General features: G+C 29.6%; 1 protein-coding gene across 1 annotated transcript in view; it reads left to right on the top strand.

The window, feature by feature from the left end:
* The window catches only part of LOC123668994 (SCY1-like protein 2), a 130,250-nt gene that overhangs the window by 53,002 nt on the left and 51,637 nt on the right, over positions 1-25,611 (top strand). Inside the window, exon 2 of the mRNA XM_045602674.1 lies at positions 21,927-22,151. Coding sequence (XP_045458630.1) covers positions 21,927-22,151 — 225 coding nt within the window. The remainder of the gene's footprint in view (positions 1-21,926; positions 22,152-25,611) is intronic.

Raw genomic sequence — 25,611 nt, 5'->3', positions numbered from 1 at the left:
TTTATAGTAGCGTGCAATTTCTAATTATTACGAAACGTCTCGAAAACATTTACGTTTCAAGTCTTATTTTTTAAACACTAGTGCTGTAACTAATTAATTACTGAATTTCTCCAGCTTCATTCGATTGTAATAGTAATTGAATATTGTGTAGTGATCATTACTGAAGAAAAAAAAGAGCTTAACGCTCAAAGCCGTAAATAAAATTTTGATTTGGCTAATAAACCGCTATAAAAACAAAAACAAAACACAACAGCCGACAGCTATTAAATTTTTTTAAGCACAGTGGTTGTAGTATACGATAGCCCATTATTGTCTAACACGAAGAAAGCTTCGATCGAACCGAAGGCGCTCAGAGGCACTCATTCGTTCACTGGAAATTCCATTGATTTGAAGTACTGTATGGTAAAAGTTTTAAGATCGTATATTTTTACTTATTTTTCTATACATATTTATATACTTATGTATATTTATTCCTCATCTCTCAAACTGTATATATTTTTGCTTGAATACGAAGCTTTTGTTTTCGTAATATGCCTTGCGGAAATAAATATTTATGATTTTAGATTAATAATTAATCAAATTATTCATCTATTCCCACAATGAAGTATCAAAGTCGTTACAACACTTACAATCGTTATTTTGGGTGCTATTTGCGTTTATAAAGGTCCCAATAATATATTTTCTCATATATCTTCCTTGTACAGACAGCAATCCGTTACGAATCCGTTAAAAAGACTGTCTATAATATATGGATACGCCACATACTCGTTAAGTTAAATTTTGTTACGTCATTCCTATTTTGTTGTGTTTGTAATAGTTATTTTTAATAACTAGGATAACTACCCGATTCAATCTATTCATTATTGTAAGGTTACAAGGTATTGTAAGGTCACAGGGACTTGTCAATCACGTTTTAAAATAATATTTTCGGTTACAGGAAATGCATGCTACGTTAAGTAGGTCAAGGAAAGTTTCTACATACTTATAAGCTTACACTGATTGAGGAATTTTTCATTAAATGCCTGATCGCAGAATGTTACACGGCAATAAAACCGCATAAACAAGATAATGTTTTGTATAGCTTTGTATTTTACTAGGGTTTAGTATTGAGATTTCCCCATAATTTAACTCAAATGGATGGTTCCAATTCAGTATGTGCGAGTAATAATTTGATGTTTTTTATGTAACGTATTTGTATAATGGTAAAAAATACAAAAATGGTTCAGTTCATTCGATGTGTAGCCATTAGAAATGAACAAAGGACAAACAATAACGAACAACCTGTCCTTAATGTGACATTATCAATGTTTCGCATCGTAAGATGTAGTAATGATGATGTTGTTAGCTCAAACTTATCACTTGAGTATTAATATCTGTAAGATTATTTACTAATTAATTATATTAGTTCTTAATCCTAGAAGTGATAGAATTATGTGCGATATATATACCCACATACATACATGTAAGTACTACACTGAGAAACGTACAATATATTTAGTAAATAATACACGCTATCTATTAAGTTTTGTGTAGATCACAAAATAAATTAACATTATTATTTATTTTAGGACACTGAAAATGACAAAATAAACATTGTAGTAGTCAAACTTAAGAATTTTTTGCATTACACAATCCCTACTAATATTATAAATGTGAATGTAAGTTTGTTTATTACGCTTACACGCGAAAACTACTTAACCGATCATCAAGAAACTTTGTACACATATTCTTGGAGCGAAGCCGCGGGTAAAATCTAGTTTTCTATAAATTAAATGCTTTTAATATTTTTTACATTAAAGTAGCGTGTTTTTTTTACTTTTTTCGTAGCTTTTCTAGTTGTCGCTGAACGTACTTCGAAGTCGGTTCATCTCGTTTAATGAGTCATTGTTCCACAGTCACTTGCCTGTTAATGGCAGCTATCTTGGATTTGAACATTTTACACTATTATATTCTACAAGTTAAGCTCCTTTATTTGATACCCATATTTTATTTGTTGTATAATACAAAAATATTCAATTTTTTATCAACATACAAACGATAGTGATTTTTTATTTCTTACCTTAACTTGTGTTTTCACCAAAACTTAAGGTATATTCCAAATTTCAGCACAGTTGAAAAAAGTTGCAATCTGAGATTAGGGTCAAATTCAACTTGCAGTATTTGACCTACGCATACTTACTTATTTACCGACATTCGGAGTTAAATAAAAGCTTCCCTAGAACAGTCTCCTCCACCATGTGGGGAATATATGGTCTCATTACAATGCCTTGCTAACGCTACACTTTTTTTACAATATGAACTTTTCCCATACAATTAGAGACACATATTAACGAAGAAAATTGTTATATACCTTAAACATTATTTAATGCGAATTCCCATATAGTTCATATTATTGAAAGATACGAAACAAGATTATTGGATAATATTTAATTAATTAAAGTTTAGTATGTTCTAATTATATTATCATGTTTTAATTATATTTAACAAAGATCTATTTCTTTCACATTCACCCTTAAACTCCAAGTACTCAAGGGTGTGTTTCTTTATTGACTTATACTGCTAGGTTATACACACGGTACGAGCTTCCTATGGAATTTTCCTTTATTGTATCATGAAAAACGACAATTGTTTTTTTTTTCACGTTTAAAGTAACATTACGTTCCATCGCTTGGGAGTATTTTTTTATATATCTTCCTAATGGTAAGCCGCTACCGTGCCAAAAGACGCCGTGATAGCACCATGAGCATTACAAGCGGTTTTTTAATTCTACTCTTACTTAGGAGTTCCTGCTACTTTATTCACTACAGGAACGTACTAAGTCTCTAACGTCAAGGAAGGTCTTTCCCAGTCAGTTTGCTCCAGATTTTGCGATAGATATATAAAAAAAGAATTGTACATAAAATTTAATGTTTTTCCAAAGTAAAAATACTTTATTTATTATTCAAATTATAAAAAAAACCGTTATCGAATGATTTTACAAGACATTTAACAAATAAATATCTCGTACGTATAATAGAAAGTTAGTCAATAGAAATATGAGATTTATTATAAAGCGATTTGTTAGTCTAGATTATATAGTTTGCATTCTGCATGACCCACTGGAGCTAGTTAATTTCGCTAGCTCAATGATATTGATGATTGAGATTCAAATTATTCCATTTACTGATGAAACACATCGCAATCCAACTTTAAACCTTACCGTTAGGTAATATATATACCATTTTCATATTTACTAAAGCTTTGACATTTGAGACTGTTTTAACAAAACTAATCATCATATTATTCATACTCAGGTTAATATGTTTGCCTCCCTTTAAAAAAAAAAAAAACCTTACAATTACTCCACATAAATTATATATCATTTTATAGATAATTGCTTGCTCTACCGGCATCCAAATCGGCGACTAAAAAATTTATACTATTTATAAAGGAAGGTTAGGTATGCTTTACGAAGAAGAAAGGCTGTTTTTTTTCCTCAAATCAACGCAGATGAAACCGCGGCGCCCAGCTAGTAATAACAATGAACTAAAACACGTCTATGATACATGAAATTGTATACATTATACGTAAACGTAATGACACACATATGTCGTGTTTCTTTAATTAGTTATTTTTATGTTATTAACAATAGAAAAAAAAATAATTTAGAGCACCAATTGTAGTGTAAAATAACTTTTTTTTTTCTAATTTTTGTTTATCTGTCTGTCAGTCTGTTTGTTCCGGCTAATTTCTGAAACGGCTGGAACGTATTTTACGGGACTTTCATTGGCAGATAGCTGATGTAGTAAGGAGTAACTTAAGCTACTTTTATTTTAGAAACTTATTTATTTATAACACTGCAAACTGAACAATACCTTTTTGTTAAATTCCACGCGGACGAAGTCGCGGGCACAGCTAGTATTATATATATTTTATATAATCTTTAAAACTGACTTTGTCATAGTACTAACCAGCTTAGACAGCTAAAGTTCAGAAATAGATATAAAGTCGGTGGACGTATCGAGGAACTGAAGAACACAAAGACGATGGATGTTTGTTTCTTTCTGTACCCTATAATCGTGGTAATCGTCTCACAACACGGAGGGTATTACGTTTACAATTGTTATTTTTTAAAATAACTATAGTAAAGCCATCCAATGATAAGAACGTTATTTGTTCTACTCATTGTCCTAAATATATTTTCTTCCAACTACAGCTTACTTCATTTATTTTCTTCTACACGATTCGAACATATTGTGGCACGTATCGGAACAATTGAATTTCTATTTTTTTTTTCGATACAGATTTTAATTCGCGATAGTTAAATGAGATATTTATTTTAGTTATATGGTGTAAAAAATTAATATATTCAGCACGAAATACTAAAGGTAACTAAGATATTTAAGTCGATAAGGATTAATGCGGTATCCGTCAAAATAGCTTTGCATTTACTGCATTGTACGTTCGCATTTTTTTATATTAAACTAGCTGAGCCGGCGAACTTCGTATCGCCTAACACAAACTTTATCGTATGGTATTAAAGTTCAAATTGACTTTTAAGTATTATCACAAATCTTTTGTATGGGAGTATAGAAAAGTGTTGTTTTTAGACTTTTTAAGGAAATTTAAATATATTTTTTTTTAGAATTTTTCTCTCCGTAAGAACTATCCTCGTACTTCAAGGAATATTTTAAAAAAAGAATTAGCGAAATCGGTCCAACCGTTCTCGAGTTTTGTGCTTAGCAACACATTCAGCGACTCATTTTTATATTATAGATGAATCTAAATATCAATATAAATTCTGCGGAGTACTTTGTTTCATAAAATCAAAATCAAAAACACCTTTATTCAAATAGGCCCTAAGAGCACTTTCGAACCGCCTTTTTACGATATATACTCGTAATATACAATGAAAACATTATTTAGGAAATATTTGGATGATATTTTATTAATTCTTTAATCAAAATTCGAATAAAAGTTCTTAAACAAACATACGCTAGGCGAAATATTTTAGATACTAACAATAGAAATATATATTACTAAAATCATTCAGATATACATGCATACTGTATATTAAGTATTATCGTATATTATTACTTTTATTTTTACATAAAATACATTATTACATGTAATACATAACTCTCAATATTATCAAAGTCTATTTTTTAGATTAATATTTAAATACATACTGATCTCGAGTAGGTTGTCATTCAGTGTATGATTAAACGAACTTACCTATACATGAAGTATGAGTGTTTCCTGTGAATATACTCTTGTGCTAAACCTTGTTAAAATAACTGAATAGAATACTAAATTCATAAACTTCAATTTTATTTGAACCGTTAATTTATATTTACAACAATTAAAGTTTAAAATATATATGTAATAGGTTAATTTTTCTATTATTATAAATTAAAATCATAATTTGAAATATTCTTGGATATTTGAAATTATTATTTTCTAATTTTTTGATTATTTTATAAACAATTATATTATGAATCTAGCTATGCCCGTAGTCAGCTATCTGCCAGTGAAAGTTCCGTCAAAATTGCTCATATAAAGTCATAATTTTAAAAAAGTCTCATATAAAAGCTATCCCATTATAACTAAATTACTTTAATAACATACTTTATAAATATAACATAACTTCTTCGACAATTTAATAAATTTCTTAAATAATACATATATTTATAGGATTTTCAATCCTATAAATATATATATTAGAAGAACTTGCTTATTGCTTCAGTTGAATTGAAAATCATGAACTAATAAATTGTACCTAAATAAAATCCCCGTCGAAACAACTTTTGACGATATGACCTGTAAAATTCCCACCCTAGCTTCCCAACATGGTGAATTTTATTTATTTACATGAAACCAATTAATATGATGCAAGTCGAAAACTTCGTTAAATATGACATTAGTTGTCAAACAGATTCGGGTTAAAATTCGTAGTTGTTTTATTCCGCGTATTGACTGGCATGTAAAACTAAAATGTTGCGGTTTTCGCGTGTGTGTCACTGCAACTGACATAAAACAGTTAATACAAATTTGATTTCTCATAATGATTTATGTGAGGTTAAATAACTATTTGATAGTCCAAAATTGCATCAACATTATTTTATATATGTGTATTAGTTAGTTGGCTTGTTCAGCCTATTGCAGTCCACTGCTGGACGCAGGTCTCTCTAAGTTCGCACCAGACATCCGGATTTTTCGCAATCCTCATCCAGCCTGCACCGGCAATCTTACATATTATATGGTCAGTCAAGCGGGCCGGCGTCCCACCAGGTAACCAGTTAAGTGACCGTAAAGATATCTACTAATCCCTTCGTCAGAGTTCACGTCTCGGCACCGTATATCAAAACAGGCAGGACGAGTTGCTCCAAGCCGACGGACGAGGAAAGAGAAGAAGGAGGAGGAAAGGACGAGTTATCTTCAAACGACAACACCGACTAAACCAGCCGAACGCCGCCCAGCCCAACCTAGCTAGGCTAGCTTCTCTAATATTTTTCGGCTTGGCCTCGGAACTTGAATCGTATGACCTCGGTAGACATAATTCTACCGCATACCGTAATATTATATTACGATTATAATAGTACCAAAATTATTCGAAAACGGGATATAATCATGTTTATTATTTTCGCTTTGCGCAAAGCGAAGATAATAAACATGGTAAAATATTCCGTTTTTGAATAATTTTCGTAATAGAAGTAACCATGTTAATCTAAAATGATTATAATAGTGTTTTTAAACGCGCTGAATTGAGAAAATGTTTTTATTTCAAAATCTTTCTTCTACCATTTCTAGTATAGTTATAACGGCGCTGGTCGTAAGTTTGACAATAGTTTTTTAGTTATTTGTTATTAGTGAATGTTTTCGTTCTGAACGTGAGTGCGATGTGTGTCTCTGTCATGCCTCAAAGAACACATGCTCCATACACCGCTCCTCGGTCCTCGGACCTGTTTTATACCATAAGCATCTGACAACCATTGATAATCGTGGTAGCGAAAATTGTTCGCTTAAGAACAGAGGAGCGTGCATGGTGGATTTAGTTATTTTTAGTAGTGGTAAAGTTCATAGCACGCTAGGGACTAGATTAGGAAAAGTGTGCTAGCTAAAAATAAAGCAGACTAGCATTTAATGCTCATTCTAAACACTAATTCACTTCTGCGGCTGTTCTTTTACCATGTAAAAGCTCCTTAATCACTATTCTTATACTAATTGCGTAATGTTTACAAGCAAAATAAATATAACATAAATAACAGTATCATAAACTAAAACAAACTTATATACTGTAACAGAGTGAATAAATCCATTTCTATGCAACTAACTAAATAACAAATGAAAACAATCCCAAACAAAATTACAACAGTGTAATAAAAATCCAACTTTTGCTCATTTTCTACATACATGTATGTAAAACAGTAATTAGTCAGCCACTAATTAACGTTACATAATCACGTAACGTTAACGTAATCAACTGAAGACGCAAACAATTTTCAGACATTAAATTACTTAACAAATGAGTGAACATTTTGTTGAATTACAACAACATGCCAGCTCCGTTCCGAAAATGTATACAATCTTCAAGCTACAATATATGTTTCAAGAGAAATGGCTTATTATTTAACAACTAAGTATGAATGAACACGTACATAGTAAAATAATGGCTTTTCGTGCTTCGTTTTTTCAGTACTACAGGAGAGCTCTAAAACAATTCATGAATTTTAGGTATAAAAAGCAATTCAAAGATCAATTTTTATTTATATATATCTAACGACAAACAATAAAAATAACAAAAAGAAAACTATATTAAAATCGACATAATTTCAACTTAAACTGTTTTTCAGAAATTTAAGTTTTATATTTCTTTCTTTAAACCCAAAATACAAATATACAGAAAAAATACAAGAAAAATGTACAAAGACAATCTTATCGCTAGAAATCTGCCTGAAACTTATTTAAGGACTATCTTTAGTTTTCAGACGCAATATTGTAGCAACGATTAGGAAGTAAACTGTATAGTGTAATATTAATGAATAATAATAATAGTTTCAGACACTCACTTAAAATATCGTAACAAGTACACCTAAAGTAATATAAGTTTATTCCCATAAAAAACCGTAAGTGCGCGTTATTTAGGTAGTTTGTAATACTGTATGGGAATGTTCCGAATAAACATGATTTCGAATATAATTCGAATATTTATAATTTACAAGCACTAAGCAGTTATTAAGTGAATAGAAAATAATATTAATGAATATTATATACTAATGCTCATTCCTTCTATATAAAAGAGTTAAGTGCAAATTGAGATCGTAGAGAGCAACGCCAATATTTTCTACCAATATTTTTTGTTTCCTAAAGTATTATAAATTCATTCTACTACAATGTTCAAACTTGAATGATTCGTCAATTTTATCATACTTTATCCTTATTGTTAACCTTTTTTACTAACTCAAATTACTGACACATAATAATAATTAACATAATAACGTAAGTTTTAATGATTGTGCCTAAAGTAAATAAGCAATAATACTTCTTAAAAAGAAACCTTTGCTTGAAACTGGAACAATAATACAAAGGAAAGAAAACGTTACGGTTGAAGTATGTTTGAGATCACGGAGCGCAGCTGCTTCAGATAGCGTCTGGCTACTTTATAATATTCGATCCAAAAATAAATGATTCGATTTAAGAGATACCTATTGCGAGAAAAGCTTATACTTAAAACTCTATAAATTACCGTCAATAGCAATCTATGAGTTATTAGTGCTTTCTAAATAAGTACTCGTATATATTTTACTTGTTTTAATGTTTGTAATTTATAATATTTATAACTTTTGCAAGTACTAGTGTAAATAATTAATAGGAAAAACAAATACATAATAATAACACACTAAATACCATGTTTTAATATTTGATAGCTGTAGAATATAATATCTAGTAAAATGTTAAAACAGTGAGAACGTTTAATATTTCAGAATAAATGTTTATTTCATAAAATTAATGTTCAATTTCATCTCGACAGATTTCAAAACAATTTCTAAAACATTGATTGTTTTCTAATATTTACGCGAATTTCACTCATTATAATGTAACAACTTTTTTGGATTTCATCGCGGTTTATTAAGTTTTTAAATGCCCGGAATTTCGGATACTTTACAGGAACCGTGATCACGAGAGGACTGAGAAGTTAGAGTAAGGAAATGTTTTAATTTGCCACCGAGACCATGCAATGACCCTCGCCGTGTGTGTCGCTTTGCATATGTTTCAAAGTTCTGTTTCAAATGGAAAAGATTGACGAAAAAATGTGATGTTAAAATGAAACTTATTACTAAAAATGAAAAAAAAAAACGAATGAATGAAAACTTACTAGCGGCGACCACCAGCTACTGCGGTCAGGCATTACTACTGGTCTAGCTCCTAAGCGACGTTTCGGACGGCCCATTCTAAAACTTTGCAAGTATCTTTTATACACTATTACCTATTTTAAGAAACACAAAAAAAATTAAAGTGATCCAAGCTTGAAAAAAACTTAAAAAATTACTATTTTTTTCTGAAACAAAGTATATAATTTGAAATTTCTAAAAATATCATTACAAAGCTCATTTCATCAAGTAAACACTTTTTTATCTTGTTCATTTTAAAATAACTTTTTAATACCTAATATTGGTACTTACACTAAGGCGTTCCTGGTGGTTACTCGACACTTTAATGACTAATAACTCGTTAATTAAACAATATACTATAATTATATTACACATATTATTGAGGGCATATTATATAAATAAAACATGCTCGAAAATTACTAAAATCGGAAACATCAACATTTTTTTCAACATCAACTGTCCGCTTCCCGAAGAATGCCCCGCCCTGTAAGCAACTTTGTAAGTGCAGAGCCACAGTCTTCTATCCCCTTTTACATTCCAAAAGCTAAATAAATATTTATATAAAGAGAAGAATGATCTCAAACACAAATCTTATTTTAATCCTTCTATTAAATCACTAAATTATTTTTAATATAATAAAGAAAACCAAGAAAAGAAATACAAGTTTTATTCAATTTCATCGACGCTTTGATAGTACTTATTAAAAAAAAATTAAACCTTATTGTATAAAATTAGATCGCAATTTAATCAAGCCTATTTGATATTCTATTTTTGTCAAAGAAACCCTTTCAGCAAATAAACCGTGTACAAATTACTGACGGTAGCTGTATAAATCTCCCCTGCGTCAACAAAAAATTAAAAACTAAAACTAGTTAGGTAGAGCGAGTATCTACCTGAAATGAATATTTGAAAAACACCGTTTGATGCCTGACGACTGATGAAGATAGCTTTATAGAAGGCCTACTATTTATTTCTATTCTTTTAAAATATTATTATGAAAATATTGAGCTAAGATTAAAGAAGTTGTTTTATAGAAGCATCTCAAATATCCTACGAGGTCGTCCATTAGGTAATTAAAAGTTATTCTATTAACTTGAATGAAGCCGAGTGAAATTTCGGAAACAAGATTCAAGTTTCACCGCTATTATAATTATTATTATTATTATTGATATGGTTATTGTTTTGCATAAAATGCATACCCTCATACTTAGGTACAATAATTTATATATTTACTTGGTTAAACGGTCAAAAGTAAAGAATTTCAAGCTTACGAATTCTGCTAAAAGGCAATTACTTTTGAGATACTGGTACATTTTTAAAATTGAAACCTATATAAATTTTATTTTATTAGCCATTTTTACGTACGTTGAAACTGAAAAACTGTCTGAAAAATCTGTTGACAGCAATAGTATAGTAATAGTCTGCAGAACATTACTTCTTTATTTGCAGGGATTCCTCAAAAAAATTCGATTTTACCGTATCAAAAAACATGTTTGTAGGCAAAAGTCTAACGTAAATAGGTTTGCGTTAATCCTCTGTGCAGCTTTAGTTTTACGTTTAGTTTTGCATCTACTCGTATACGGCATAAACTGCATTTGTGCCACTATTTTTGATGGTACTTTGCAGGGCATCCTTAATTATTTATAGATTAATACGCTGTTCTATTGTTATCTTTATATATTTTGTTTGATTTTAACAATATTATATAAATATATATTATTTATATAATAATACGTGAAGCAAAAACTTTTTTTACTTTTTTTGTTTGACATTCAGTAAAGACAAATAATATTAATCATATAGTTTTCTCAAATTGATTGACGCGTGTGTATAAAATACATGTTTTTGTGTCCAATGTTTTGTATAGATTTAATAATTTAGGACCGAGGTGACCGAGCTTAACTCGTTTTTTAATAAATCGAGTTTTTTGGAAATCATATTTAAATACGAATTACATATTTGTACCCTACCTATGACCAGCAAGGACTGTATTAGTGAGTGACATATTTATAAAATATGAATAATATTTTCGATTTTACCGACATAATAATAAAAAATAAGAACTGGCTATGTAAATAAGAAATCACGAGTGCAATAAAAAAAAGGGGGAAAAAATAATCGCTCTCGAGACATGAGGATTTGAAGCGAAGTCGTCTCGTTTCAGGACCGGCCAATTTCCCACCTGGGCTATTATAACTGTGATTTGATATTATAGCAATTTTTTCATCGTCTAAAAACTGGGATAAAACGACATTTTATAAATTTCTAATTAATCATAGCAAGATTTATTTACCGTCCCCGAAAAACCCTGCGTACTAAATTTCATGAAAATCGTTGGAGCCGTTTCCAAGATTCAAATTCTATATAAATATAATATATACGTAATGTATATATATATACATTGCGTTATTAATCAATAAATTCAAATAATTCTATTTCTAATTACTATAAAAATAATTAAGCACATTCTTGTATTTTTAGAACAGGTTTGAAATTTTAATGAGATAAAAGTCATGTTTCACGAAAATATATTGCGTAAAAAAGTATTCTATTTGCAAACGTATTGAAATATCTTACTTACGGTTCGCTATACAAAGGGTAATATGACTATATTCGATAACGGAATTTTATAGAAAAAATCCATTTGGATGAGCTCGATTTATTATATTTGATCTAATCTAGTAACTCTTGACGCTATACAAACATTTAAATTCTACCAAAAAAAAAAAATATTTAAAGGATTATCCGCTCGTCGACCGCTTAAATTACTTTTATTATAAATAAAGCAATAATTCTTAAGATTTTGATTAAGTAATTCAGTTAATCCTACTAAATATCTATTTCTATTTAGGTGAAAGTATTACATGACTGTGCTATTAAATGGAGTCTGAATTAGATCACCACTGGTTAAATGTATTGCAATTACCTTATATTCTGTATTTCCCCAACTGAGCTCATCATGTCAGGTGCCGCCCACAAACTAAGAACCTCTAAATTTACTTCATTTCATAGTAATATTACAGCTACATTTGCATTTAGCTATAAATAAGTTTCCATGAATTGTTGGGACTGGAACTGGGTCTTCGATCGCAATGAATATATTTTTTTTAAAGTCTTGAGCACTTAAATGGGTTTTCTTTCATATTCCTAAACTTTACATAATTTAAAAAATATTAATATGTAGCATATAAAATTTATTACACAGATACAGATTTCTCGTGTTGTGATCAAGTACAGAAGCATGAATATTTTACGAAATATATGCGCTGAATATTGGCTTATGTACAGCAGTGTATCTCCAACCAAGGGTTGAATTTCATTAAATTGTACTAAAATTTTAACGTTTGTACTGTTGTAATGGAGACGTACGATTAAACGCTCGCAGTAATAAAATCCAGTAAGTTAGTTATAATTACGAACTATAAGACCCTGCTAATCAGTTATATGATACCATTAATTTTTTTTATATTGCGTATGAAAAAATAACATTTTTTATTGCAAGATAATCTAGTAATATCACAAATAGTGCACTCCTAGTTCTTAACTTATAATTACTTGTAGGAACTAACTATTAATTAATTTTAGAGAATAATTATATTTTATTTTTAACAAAAAAAAAAAAAGATTTGTGCTATGTCACTTATTTTCGTTTTTACGTCGATTTTTGCTGAAAATATTATTTTAGCACGATAGACTGGAATGGTATGTTGGGAATAGGTATGCCTGTTATCCAAAATATTGTCGTTTTAGCTATTTCTTTTATTTTTATTCCTCCGTTCATTTTTCTCACGAAACTCTCGATGCTAAAATAATTTCATCCATGTAGAAGGGTGAATAATCAATAGCTACAAAAGTGATCTTCATTTTTGAATGCTGTGGAATGCACTCCCTGTTCGATTTTTCGTACAAGTGGTTTGACAAGCTCGTTGTAAACGATAAATGGATTAGAGCGGAGAAATTGATAACATTTACATAGAGGGGCTAAAATAGTGTATAATCATGACATTACAACAGTTCATGTCCTCTTTTTATACACATTTATGGTCTACTTTTCGTGCGTTAGAACTGCTCGCAAAGCTCGCTCTCAATCACGCTTCATGAAACAGTCCTAGGATAATTGAATAAAACAAATTTATCTCGAAATTTTACAACATAATTTACTTCTTACCTTTTAAAAAAAATATTGATGACTTTTGAGTCAAAAATAATACATATTTTCACTAGCCTTGATATTTTTCCACTTTCCAGATTTGATCCTCTTACTCACTACAGGAACCGACACTGCTAGAAAGCTGTGATCTTCTGTAAGGTCGAGAAATTCCTGTATATTTTAAGCTGGATATATACTGCTGTACCATAGATTAAGTAATAGCCGGCTGACAAAAATTATCGTAATATCTATTTAACGTATAGAATAATATAATTATAAATATTATACTTAACATATTAAAGTAGATCTGATTGAATATTCACTCAGCCCTGTTCTATATGGTAACAAGTACAATCCTTACTAATATTATAAATGTGAATGTAAGTTGGTTTGTTACGCTTTCACGCGAAAATTACTCAACCGATCATCATGGAACTTTCTACACGTAAGTACGTAGTCTTGGATGTATTAGTAGTAACATAGGATATTTTTTATGAAAAAAAAAAATAGTTTTTACGAAACATTAAAAAAATTTGTTTGTCAAAATATCTCAAAATCTAGCTACTTCAACGCCATCTAGCAGTCCAGTAATGAAGTTCCAACCCTGAGTACTGTAATACCGTTGCACTGTACTATCGACGGTCACGTCAATATCCAATCCATTTGACTATAGTTTCAGCTGTTTGGTTTTTTTTTTATAGTTATTGTTATTTTTTTATGTCTTGTCTAAAAAATTATAAATGTGAATATAAGTTTGTTTGCTACGCTTTCACGCGAAAACTACTTAACCGATTATCATGAAACTTTGTACACATATTCTTGGAGGTATTAGACGTAACATAGGGTACTTTTTATTAAAAAATTCAATGCAAGCGAAGCCGCGTGTAAAAGCTAGTTCTAGATATTTTTCTAAATTGCCATTAGGTAATTGTTATTAGAGATATTTGAAACAAAAATAGGTAAAGTAGAAATCATACATTAAATATATAATATCTTTTCACGTCTCTTAGTATGTTTTCATTGAATCCTACAAACACCGCCGTTGGGAGTCTCTCAACCTTATTTTGCTTTTTTTGCACCTCTGCATATATAGACTGAACAGTTTTCTTGAATTTATGTATATTACATTTTCTTTAGCTTTGTGATAAATTATGCTCATAAATACAATCGGGTAAATTTACATATAAAAGAACGCCACAATTTTCACGCCTTGCCATATAATGTTGCTACTGCTTTACCGGTGTATATCATATCTTGTGATTAAATCCGCCAGGTTTACCATAATACACTCGACCGGTAAATTCAGTAAAGAACATTTGAACTAACAATTTTTTTCCAAATGAAACCTATTTCTATATGATTATTATCAGATTTCCTAATTTATAGAGTATATTACATAAACTCGCATATATATATATAGAACATTATAAAATATTTGATTAATAATTTTGTTAAGAATTCGAAAAAAAGAACGTTTTTTTCAACACACCTTCCAAGGGTCTTTTATGTTGTTATTACGATGCTAATTGTGCGCCAATAACGGAGAAAGTCGTAACTTCTTTATACTTTCTGTAAATAATAAATCGTATATATTCTTTCTTATCTATTCATACGTTATATTAAATATTCAGTAACAAGTTATGAAACTTTTATAAGTCATAAAACTAGCTGTTAGCTTCGTTATGTTGGGTTGAACGATTTATTAGAGAAGTTACCGTAACTCGTAGGTACGTATCGAAGTTTATAGAATTAAATTTCTAATAATTAAAGTTTACACTCATTCCAAAGGCAAAATGTACGTAAATTTATGTTTATTCATTTTGAAACATTTCATTATTAATTTAAAAAATTACTATCTCGCGACGTCGCGGTGCCGTAACAATCGAAACATGGCGGATTATAAAATAGCGACCAATATTTCAATCGCGTACCAGTAAGTGATAAGTAATTACTTTAAAAACAATTAGTGTATTATTTGACGACGCGTTGGCGCAGCGGTCACAGCATTGGCTAATCGCTGGCTCTCACGGTTTCGATAGCCGCTTATTATCTGGTTTGCCTTGGGCTAGACATTTGAGTCGGTATTATGTACATTTCCAGAACGTTGCATGTGATGCTTTTATTATTTTATACGATTTGGTTTTCAGAAAATATCCGTCACATTTTACACTGAACGTATATTTCCAAGAGGCGGCGAACGTCCGCGACAATGAAGACCTCCAAAAATATCACACAATAAAAAATGTACAATTTCCTTTAATACCTACTTATCATTCGATATAGAAATAAACACAGAGATAGACAAATATAGAGACAGACAATAACATACTTTGAAAGCTATTGCTTTCATTCAAACCTTTTATATTCGTGTTTCTGCACTGTTGGACATCGGCAAAACAAAAATTTATTTTCTTTGTTATCGTTAAGATATCTTTGCAAATTGCTCGTAAGAATATTTATTAAAATTATTATACAGCAAAATTTATTTTTTAAAAATGTATTGTTAAGTAACGATGAAGCAGAGCAACAAAAATTATAAGTCTTATACACTGCAGGAATATTTAAATGAAGCAGGCGCTACAAGTTTCGAGACAATTATCTACCGGAAGCTACATTATAATGAAAAATATACTTTGTAATAATAATTTAAAGTAATGGTTGTAAACTTATTACACATATTTTTTTTTATTTTTTAACTAAATAAAATTAATTTAATGTTATATATATTTTGTACTAGCGTGCTAAAAGTTAACTTCACCTACGAGTACACATGTTGCCTCCTGAAAAATATACTTCTCCTCTTGTCCACAAATAATGCTTGTTCGTTTATATAGTTTTGTTCCTAGTAAATCAAATTTTTATTGCAAATAACAGGGTCTAATACACAATCACTTCGCATTACATTAGTTACTATAATAAAAATAAATGAAAATATGAACATTAATAGAATTAAATTCGTCAATTTCGCGTGCCGCACCTTCCATTTATGCTTTTTTACGCTTTTTCTATTTACCTTATATTTATAGGTATGTATAGCTCAAAGTGTTCAACTTAAATATTTAACAAATAATTAATTATGATTTAGTTTAACAGCAAATGTTTTTGTATTTATATTTTGTAAATGTAGTGATAATATGGGCATTTATATACAAGTATATATACTCGTATATAGGTCCTAGCTTAAAACTAAAGTCTTGGATTTTCAAAATATTAAAGTTGATATTAGACTGCAAACTTGGTCTTGATAAAAATTTAATACTATTCGTGGACCAGAATTGGAATAAGATAGATCGGGTGTATTTAACAAATCCTTGAAACATGAGCCCGTAACCGAGTGCGCGCCTTGTGTGCTGAGTCATGCAATGTGTCGCCTCACTCGTAGCTAATTGAGACACTCCACTCGTTCAAACTGTTTGTAAATCGCTAACTGTTTAATGTGTATTTTATTACCTACATCGTATTTATTAATTGAAATGTACGCACGTAAGAAGTTATACTTCGTTGACTAACTAACTTCAGGGTGTCGGTTTTTTGTGACGGTGTGCGCACGCATCGTGAACTCTCCTCATTTTTCCCTAAAGTGCCAAAAGAAGTAGGTATAACTTCACAAAAACTATCAATACTATATTTTTTACTGACGTTTTTTCTTCTAAATTTGATGCATATTTTCGTGAAAAATTAAAGATTGTATCTATACTTAAGTAAAAAATTATTTACAATAAATCGTTAATAATATTTCGCACACGTTCTATTTATTCTTTACTAGCTACCTGCCCCGGCTTCGCACGGGTGCAATGGATGAGTTGTGCAGTTTGTTATAATTTTTCGTCTTTTATTCAGTTGGTACATAAGAGGCGAGTTTGTAAAAATCAAAGTATTAATTACAAGCGACCCGGCACGGCTTCGCACAGGTGCAATGTTGATACAAAATATAAAATAAATGTTTGCAAAGTAAGCGCAAAAAAATGTGTTTATTTACGACATCACATTAGAAACCTCTAAACCTTTCTCTGTAATCACACTATTTACTAAAGAGAAACCGCATCAAAATCCGTTGCGTAGTTTTAAAGATTTAAGCATACAGATAGCGGAAAGCGACTTTGTTTTAAACAATGTAATGATTATCAAACTACCCTCAAACTTCCAACTTAGTTTATTCTTTTGGAATAAATAATGTTATAGAGACGAAAATGAAGTTGATTCCTATTATTAAGACGGCATTTTGTTTAAAACTTGTTTATGCTAGTTATATATTTTTTTTAATATTTAATTTACAAAAATTAATACACCATTAATAAAACATAAAAATTATGCCAAAAAAATGTATTAACATGTCTCCACAAACAGCGCGTAGAGAAAAACATTTCCAAATAAAATTGCAAAGGTAAAAATACGGACTGACGTTAACTGAACTGCCTTTATTCATTAAGCGTACAAATTAAATGTTATATCTCCATCAGCTAAATTACGAAAAGCTGTCACTGGCACAAATTCTTTCAACAACAGTGACACACTATGAACAAAGAGTTTTGTATGCAATATATATGTTTTATAAAATAATGTTTTAGTCAGGTTGTATATGTCACGATCAGTATTAAAAACAACAGAATAAAACGAAAAATATAGTAACCGATGGATCTTTAATATCACAGTTAATTATTAAGTTTTCCTAATCAAATATTCCTAATAAAATCCTACACAAAGTATACGCTGTTTGTCCGTTCATTCATTCTTTCCAAGCCTAGACAGTTAATGTAAATGTTCATGAATATTATATTATTTAAAAACAAGCAAAATCACTTTTGTAAATTAGCTCGTCTTTTGTTAATTATATTGAATAAAAACATTATATAAATCTTATAAACCTACACACGGACTACCTATAAGGTAATTTATAATTTATTGACATGTGAAAAATCGATATAATATTGATGTGGAAGGCTAGTAAAATCTAATAATATGTCAGATAATCAACGAACACTCCTAGCAACACTCTATGCGGATTTTTTTGTAATATGTTCTGTACCTCAGCTTTGCGAAGCATCTTGAAAAAGACACAGCTAGTTATTTTAAGAATCCTTTTAGAATATTGCATTTGTAATAAGACGCGAAGACAATATCTAACATTCGACTCTAGTTGAATTAAATTTACGTATATAAAACAGTCAAATACTTGTGTTATTTCCTCTTGTGGGATAGAATTAAAAGCTATGAAATTCTATGACTGAAATAATTTGTAATTAGTATCGGTTGCCCACCAATTTCCAGAAGCTCCATTATTTCGTCAGCTCATTTAATTTGAATTAAGTACAAATACTCAATTAAGACAATGGTCTAAACTAAATGCTGACTTTCAATTGTTCTCTCCTATAAAAAGTAGAGGTGAGTATATTATTTAGTCATCTCATTGACTAAGTAAATAATACAAGATCAGAATATTTGTGGTGCTTTTTATGACAAATGGAACTTTTACGAGTTAGGATAAAGATCCTTTTACGATAATGGTGGTAACCATAAAGTTTTATTTGTCCTAAAATTGTCGCTACGATGTGGTAAATATTTGAATTTTATTAAGTGTTTGCTTTTATACTTTAAAAGTCCCTTGTTACTTATAGCTTATATGTAATTATAAAACAATATTATACTGTTTACTTATATAAGAGAGTCAAACACTTTGACAAAAGACAACGCAGTTAGCACTGTCAGAGTTGTACAAACATAAAACACGTAAGAGGTCAGTTTGTAAAAATTAAAGTGTTAATTACTAGCGACCTGCCCCGGCTTCGCACAGGTGCAATGCTGATACTAAATATAAAATATAAATTAAAAATTTGCAATGTAAGCGTAAAAAATGTGTTTATTTACAGATCATATTAGAGACCTCTAAAGCTATCAATGTTCTTCTCCTATATTATGCATGTATTATTATACACATAAACCTTCCTCTGGAATCACTTTATTTATTTAAAAAAAAATCTCATCAAAACCCGTTGCGTAGTTTCAAAGATCTAAGCATACAGATAACGGGAAGTGACTTTGTTTTATACTATGTAGTGATGATGACAGACCAGTCTTTTGCCACAAAAGTTTCATTTCAAATAGACATCTTATATTTAAATATAATATTGTAAACGATTCTACTTTTCTACATTTCTCGGCCTGTTCAATTTTGATATTAAAGCAATAATATAGTTACTTTCATATCCATATAATATATCAATAAATCTCAATCTATCAATGTCTGTTGGTAGAGTATTACTTGTCCTTATTACTTTATGAATACTATCTAATATTAGTTCTACTTGTTATTTTTTCGCTCATAAAATAAAACTAGGTACCCAAATATCTACGACTTAATAAATCTATGTAATCATGATTTGGATTCTGAATAGACAATCTATTTTTTGATTATGTTATTCATATATCTCTTGATAAACAAGTTATAAATGTATTTCATTGAATATGCTTACAAGCTATTATACTTTTGGTGAAAAAATTATTGTAATATTTATTAAAACTTAATCAACCACGCTATATCGAAAAAGAGATCTATGCCCAGTACTAAGATATTATAGACTGGATCGTGAATCGATAACTCACTACTACAAAAAATTTCTTCCTTCTGGGCAGCTAAAGGAAAATACCCATTTAGTCTGCTATTTTATGTAAAATAGTGTATTCTTAAATCGTGTTAATTTTTGTATTTAAAAGTTTTGCCTAAATATGTACTGCGTCTGCAATCCTCGTAACTTAAACAAAAACTGTTTAAAGAGTCCTAAAATGTTGTTCTAGTTTAGTACTTTTCCAACTGCGACGTTATTCTATTCCATTAGCTTTTAATGGTGATTTATTTTTAGAAACCGTCTAGACATGATTATTCGAAAGTTCCTTTTATAATACTGATTATAAGGTGTTTGCTTAAATACCTTTCAAACATTTGTAGATTTACAGTAAAATATTTTCGTAATGGTGCAATATTTTATATAAATTTAATTATAAATCTCTTAATCATTGAATTTTTCGTTAAATTTAAATTGAAACTTTTCACATATTTATTCAAAATGCAAAACTTAAAAACTAATTAACTAGACTATAACATCATATCATTTTGACGACCGCTCTGGTATAATGGTGCGTGTGCCGTATCGGTGGCGCCTAAACACAGACGGTCGCGGGTTCGAGTGCCGGTCGGAGTGGGTTTCGGTTTTCGATGTTTACAAAATCAAAAAATCAAAATCAATAACAGCTTTATTCAAATAGGCCCCAAGAGCACTTACGAATCGTCATTTTACGAATTAAAACTTTAAAATTAAATTATTATTTTTGTAAAAAAAAGTAAAGCTACCACCGATTTGGAATGTATATTCTGCAGAGAAGAAGCGGCAAGAAACTCCGCAGTTACTTATTTGAAAAATAATATATAAGCTGTATTTTTTCTTTCTTTTCTTTCTTTCTTTCTATATACATTACACTAAATAAATCCATAATTTGTCTTTTTTATGAATATAACACGTTTTGATAATTGATTATTAGCTTAAGTTGGTTTTACAATTGATAATCATATAGGTCAATAATATTGCATGATATAATGAGGATCTTGAGATTTGACAATTTTGCAATTCTAACTGTTTAGTATAAATTTGTTGACTTATCATATTTAGCCAGTACTGATTGGATTGTATTGCAATAGCCGAATACGGCGTAAATAAGAGGGAAAAATTACTTTTAAACTTTTACTTGGATTGGTAGGTTTTGTTTTTCAATTAGAGAAATGTCATTTTTATATTTATTTATTTATTTATTTTATTCGAAAACCAACAGCGTTACAATTCGTATATATATAAAATTTAACATAATATTAACAAGAATAAGGCCAATAATAGATTTTCCTATCTATACATCTTAGTACTGTTACAAAAGGGCAGTATTAGGAGCCGATATTAAAATGACTTGAAAAACGAAACAAAACTGAAGTTATTTATATTTAAGATATTCTGTTTAATCTAGAGAGTTTATCTGAGTCAAATGAAAAGGTGACAAGTCGAGAATAATACTTTAATAGAGTAACCATTGTTTTCGTTTCATTTGTTTAGTTTGTTATTGATCTCAGTACAAATTACTGTAACGTAGGGTTACATAATAATAATCATTAATTAGATTAACGTGTTCTTCAACCATCAACTAATCTAAGATTAAAACCCCAAAGTAAAGGATTTGTAATTTTTTATTTGTTACAATTAACACACAGTTAGATGCTTTATTGCCACTAAGTTAGGTCGGTCTAATTGAACCTTTTGTTCTATATTGTGCTGTAGAAATTTGGAACAAAATACGCGATTCCCAAATCTAAAACTATTCTATGGAAACATTCCCATTCACTAGTAAAAAAAACTTTTTTTTCACAGGAATGTTCGGTGTTCTTCTTTGACAAACGAATAGTGGACAAACTTTACAAGCCGAAGAGGAAGGAGAGTATGCTAGATCGCATAAAAGCATGCATTATCATGATGGACAGGATGCGTCATCCAAGGATGCTACAAATAATACACTCCCTGGAAGAGAGTCATAACACTTTGGCATTTGCATCTGAATGCATCTTGGGAAGCCTTCATAATATATTGGCCTGGCATGTAAGTATTTAATGTCATATGCTCCCCATACAATTTCAAGAATCTCTTTCAAAATTTGTAACGTGACATCATCTGTATGTAACAGTTATCGAAGTAGAAAATCTTGTTAAAATATCCTTGTGGTCCTATTGAATATATCTTATGATAGTTTCAACAGCTTACAACTACACACACATACACAAACACGAATTATGTATACATATTTTAAAAATGGATCGCAAGTTTTGGTAGTGTCTATAACTAGTGTCTATAGTGTCTTTTATACCTTAAAATAATTTATATATTAGCTATTTAAGCATATGTCAAATGGATTTATAGCAATTTCGTTATTTTTTTTTAAATACAAAAAATACGATTATGGGATTCATAATACTTGTTTTTGATTATTTTTGATCTCTACCGAGTATATCATTTATCTCTGAATTTTTAAAATAATTTTGTTATATTTGTTTCAGTAGATATATCTACCCGATTCATTAAAGTCTGATTTTTCTGACCTTATTTAAACATGTAGGCACATTATTTTTTCAATTCGCTTGGATAAGTGAAATATCAGACTTGGCAGACTATTGACAGATCTAAATATAGAGTTATTAAATTTTTCAGCCTCAACGACAACATCACATCACATCGTCAACTTTGACAGCTAACTCTCGATATCTAGAAAATAAAATCATATTAACTTGTTTCACCTTTTTTATTGTTTAATAATATTATTAAATCCGTCATTACTCACGTTAATTATTTTCTTATTCATTATATGTTCTATTTTAATATGTCACATAAGTCTAAAACCTATTCGAAAACAAACAATACTAAATGCGCCTCACGGGCACGGTCACGAATGAAAAGAAACCTACGTTATATAATTTAGATCTCAAACTATGTAATTACCAAGCGTCATTACAATCAGTTCAGTAGTAAACATACATACATACTCACAAACTTTCGCATTTAAATTAATATTATTAGGATAGGATAAAAAATATAATATTAGATTATATAGAGATTAGGATACTAAATAAAATAAAATTTTAACTTTAAACCAAAATAAATTTACACTTTTAAAACAAAAACATCTTAATTACTCAGTTGCGAAATAAACCAATCTGTAAGCAATTTACTAAAGAGCTTGCGCTCAGAGAGCTCTATCACTAAAGTAAGAACTTACCTCTGGTGATAGGGGATGACATATAAGGTTTTCACTATGCACTGCTACCAATACTGGCAATGTAATGCATAAAACATAATTACATATCTATTATTTGTTTGTATTTTTGTCAAAAAAATGTAGAGCTATATCAGTCGGCTGTTACCTATGAAGACATCAAGTGGCCTCCCATAGTATCAGACATATCTGTTTATTTATATATATATTATTGAAAAATAACTTCTTGACAACGTACAGAATATGACGTAATTAATTACAATGTAGTTATATTTCATTGCTATCAAAAGGATCCTCAGAGAATTTAATTTAGAACATTGTAAGATAACGCGTTATTACAACGCCATCTCTATAAATAAGGATTAAATAAAAATGATAATTATATAATATTCCATACTATTTCGTATATTGATAATTCTGTTATCTAAAATAAATTACCGATACCGATTAATCAAAATCTGAAGTCACATTGTTCAAGTAAGCTTCAAAAGCACTCTTGAATCGTTATTTTATGAATCTTCTATCTATATAAATAAAAATGAATGCCGCTAAGCGCCTAACTCGAGAGTGGCTCGACCAATTCGGCTATTTTTTTTTTTTGTATGTTCTTGAAGGCCCACGGAAGGATGTAAAACCAAAAAAAAAAATAGAAAAAAAATTATCATTATCGTTTGACAGAAGGAAGTCTGTCCGGGCAACTAGTATTAAATATATTGAACATGAAAAAATGACCAAAAGATGACCTAGTCATTATGAAGCTACTATCGACTCGGAATAAAGATGCCTATGCGTCCGAGGTAATGTTTTGTTATGACGTTGTCACGTTAAAGACAACCAAGTTTTTGATTATTATTTTTTTATTGCAAATTTTGTAAATTTTCATTTGAGTTTTGTTGTTTCCAAATTTTAATTTATTTAATTAATAATGATTTGTTCCTAATTTTTAGTTATTTCGATTATGATAATGGTTCTTAATTTTTGTTTTTGATTATATGTGTATGTGTATATATAAATTGTATTAATGTATATTTAATGTATGATAATTTGTTCCTAGTTTTTATCTATGTTGATTATGATAATTATTTTTGTTTTGATTATTTTGGTAAAGATGATGTGTCGCTTATTTTTTTATTCAAATTATTAAAATATTAAATTATATTAAAATTAATATAATTTAAATATTTAAAGTTTACATATTGTTTAATTATTTGACATTTTTGTACTTTCAAACTAAGAATACCAAAGTATTAGGTATATACACTTGTAATTGACATGCATATTAGATACATCATTATTTATATTACCTATTCAAATAAATAAAATTGGAGTGTCTGTTTGTAATATTAAAATATCCGCTTTTAACTAAATTCCTATATATAATATACATGTCTGTATGTCTATCTGTCTGTCGCCTGTTTGTTCCAGCTAATCTCTGAAACGACTGGGCCGATTTTGATGGGACTTTCACTAGCTGGTAGCTGATGTAATAAGGAGTAGTTTAGGCTATTTTTATTTTAGTTTTTTTTTTTTTAATAACTGTGAACTAAGTAATTATTATTTTGTTAAATTTCACGCGGACGAAGTCGCGGGCACATCTAGTATTACATATGAATACAAGTAAAAAAACACAATTCGAAAGCAAGTCTACTAGATTAGAATGTAACCTTGCCTGCAAGGTAGACGAAAATCAAAGGATCTTTAGAGATATAAGTAAATATTTCCTCAGATAGATTTAGAGCGTTTACATCATAATCATTAGGATACAGTAATAGCATGAAAATTGATAAAACAATTACTCAGCCCAGCTTATTATAAGAAAATTCAATAATTCATATTGAATAATCAATTAGTATTAATTATACGGAATGATCTAATATTCTGCTGCTACTATTAGACTAGACGTGTGAAACTGTGTAAATTAAATCAGCGCCAACAAAATTATATTCATGTCCACTACACGCCTTTACGTCGGATGGCTTTATTGAATTATAACAATATTTGCATTTATTATTCATTTACATCTATACAAATAAATAAAATTGAAGTGTCTGTTTGTAATTTTAAAATAACCGCTTTTTAACTAAATGCATATGGATGTTTACACGGTGCATACACCAAAATAACATATTTACAATTTTTGTCTGTCTGTCTGTCTGTTTGTCCCGGCTAAACTCTGAAACGGCTGGACCGATTTTGACGGGACTTGGCACTCACTGGCAGATAGCTGACGTAATAAGGAGTAACGTAGGCTACTTTTATTTCAGAAATTTATTTATTTTCTAACTCTGCGAA

Source organism: Melitaea cinxia, chromosome Z, assembly GCF_905220565.1.
Source record: "Melitaea cinxia chromosome Z, ilMelCinx1.1, whole genome shotgun sequence".
Classification (NCBI taxonomy): Eukaryota; Metazoa; Arthropoda; class Insecta; order Lepidoptera; family Nymphalidae; genus Melitaea; species Melitaea cinxia.
This window is presented reverse-complemented; position numbering and strand designations above follow the sequence as displayed.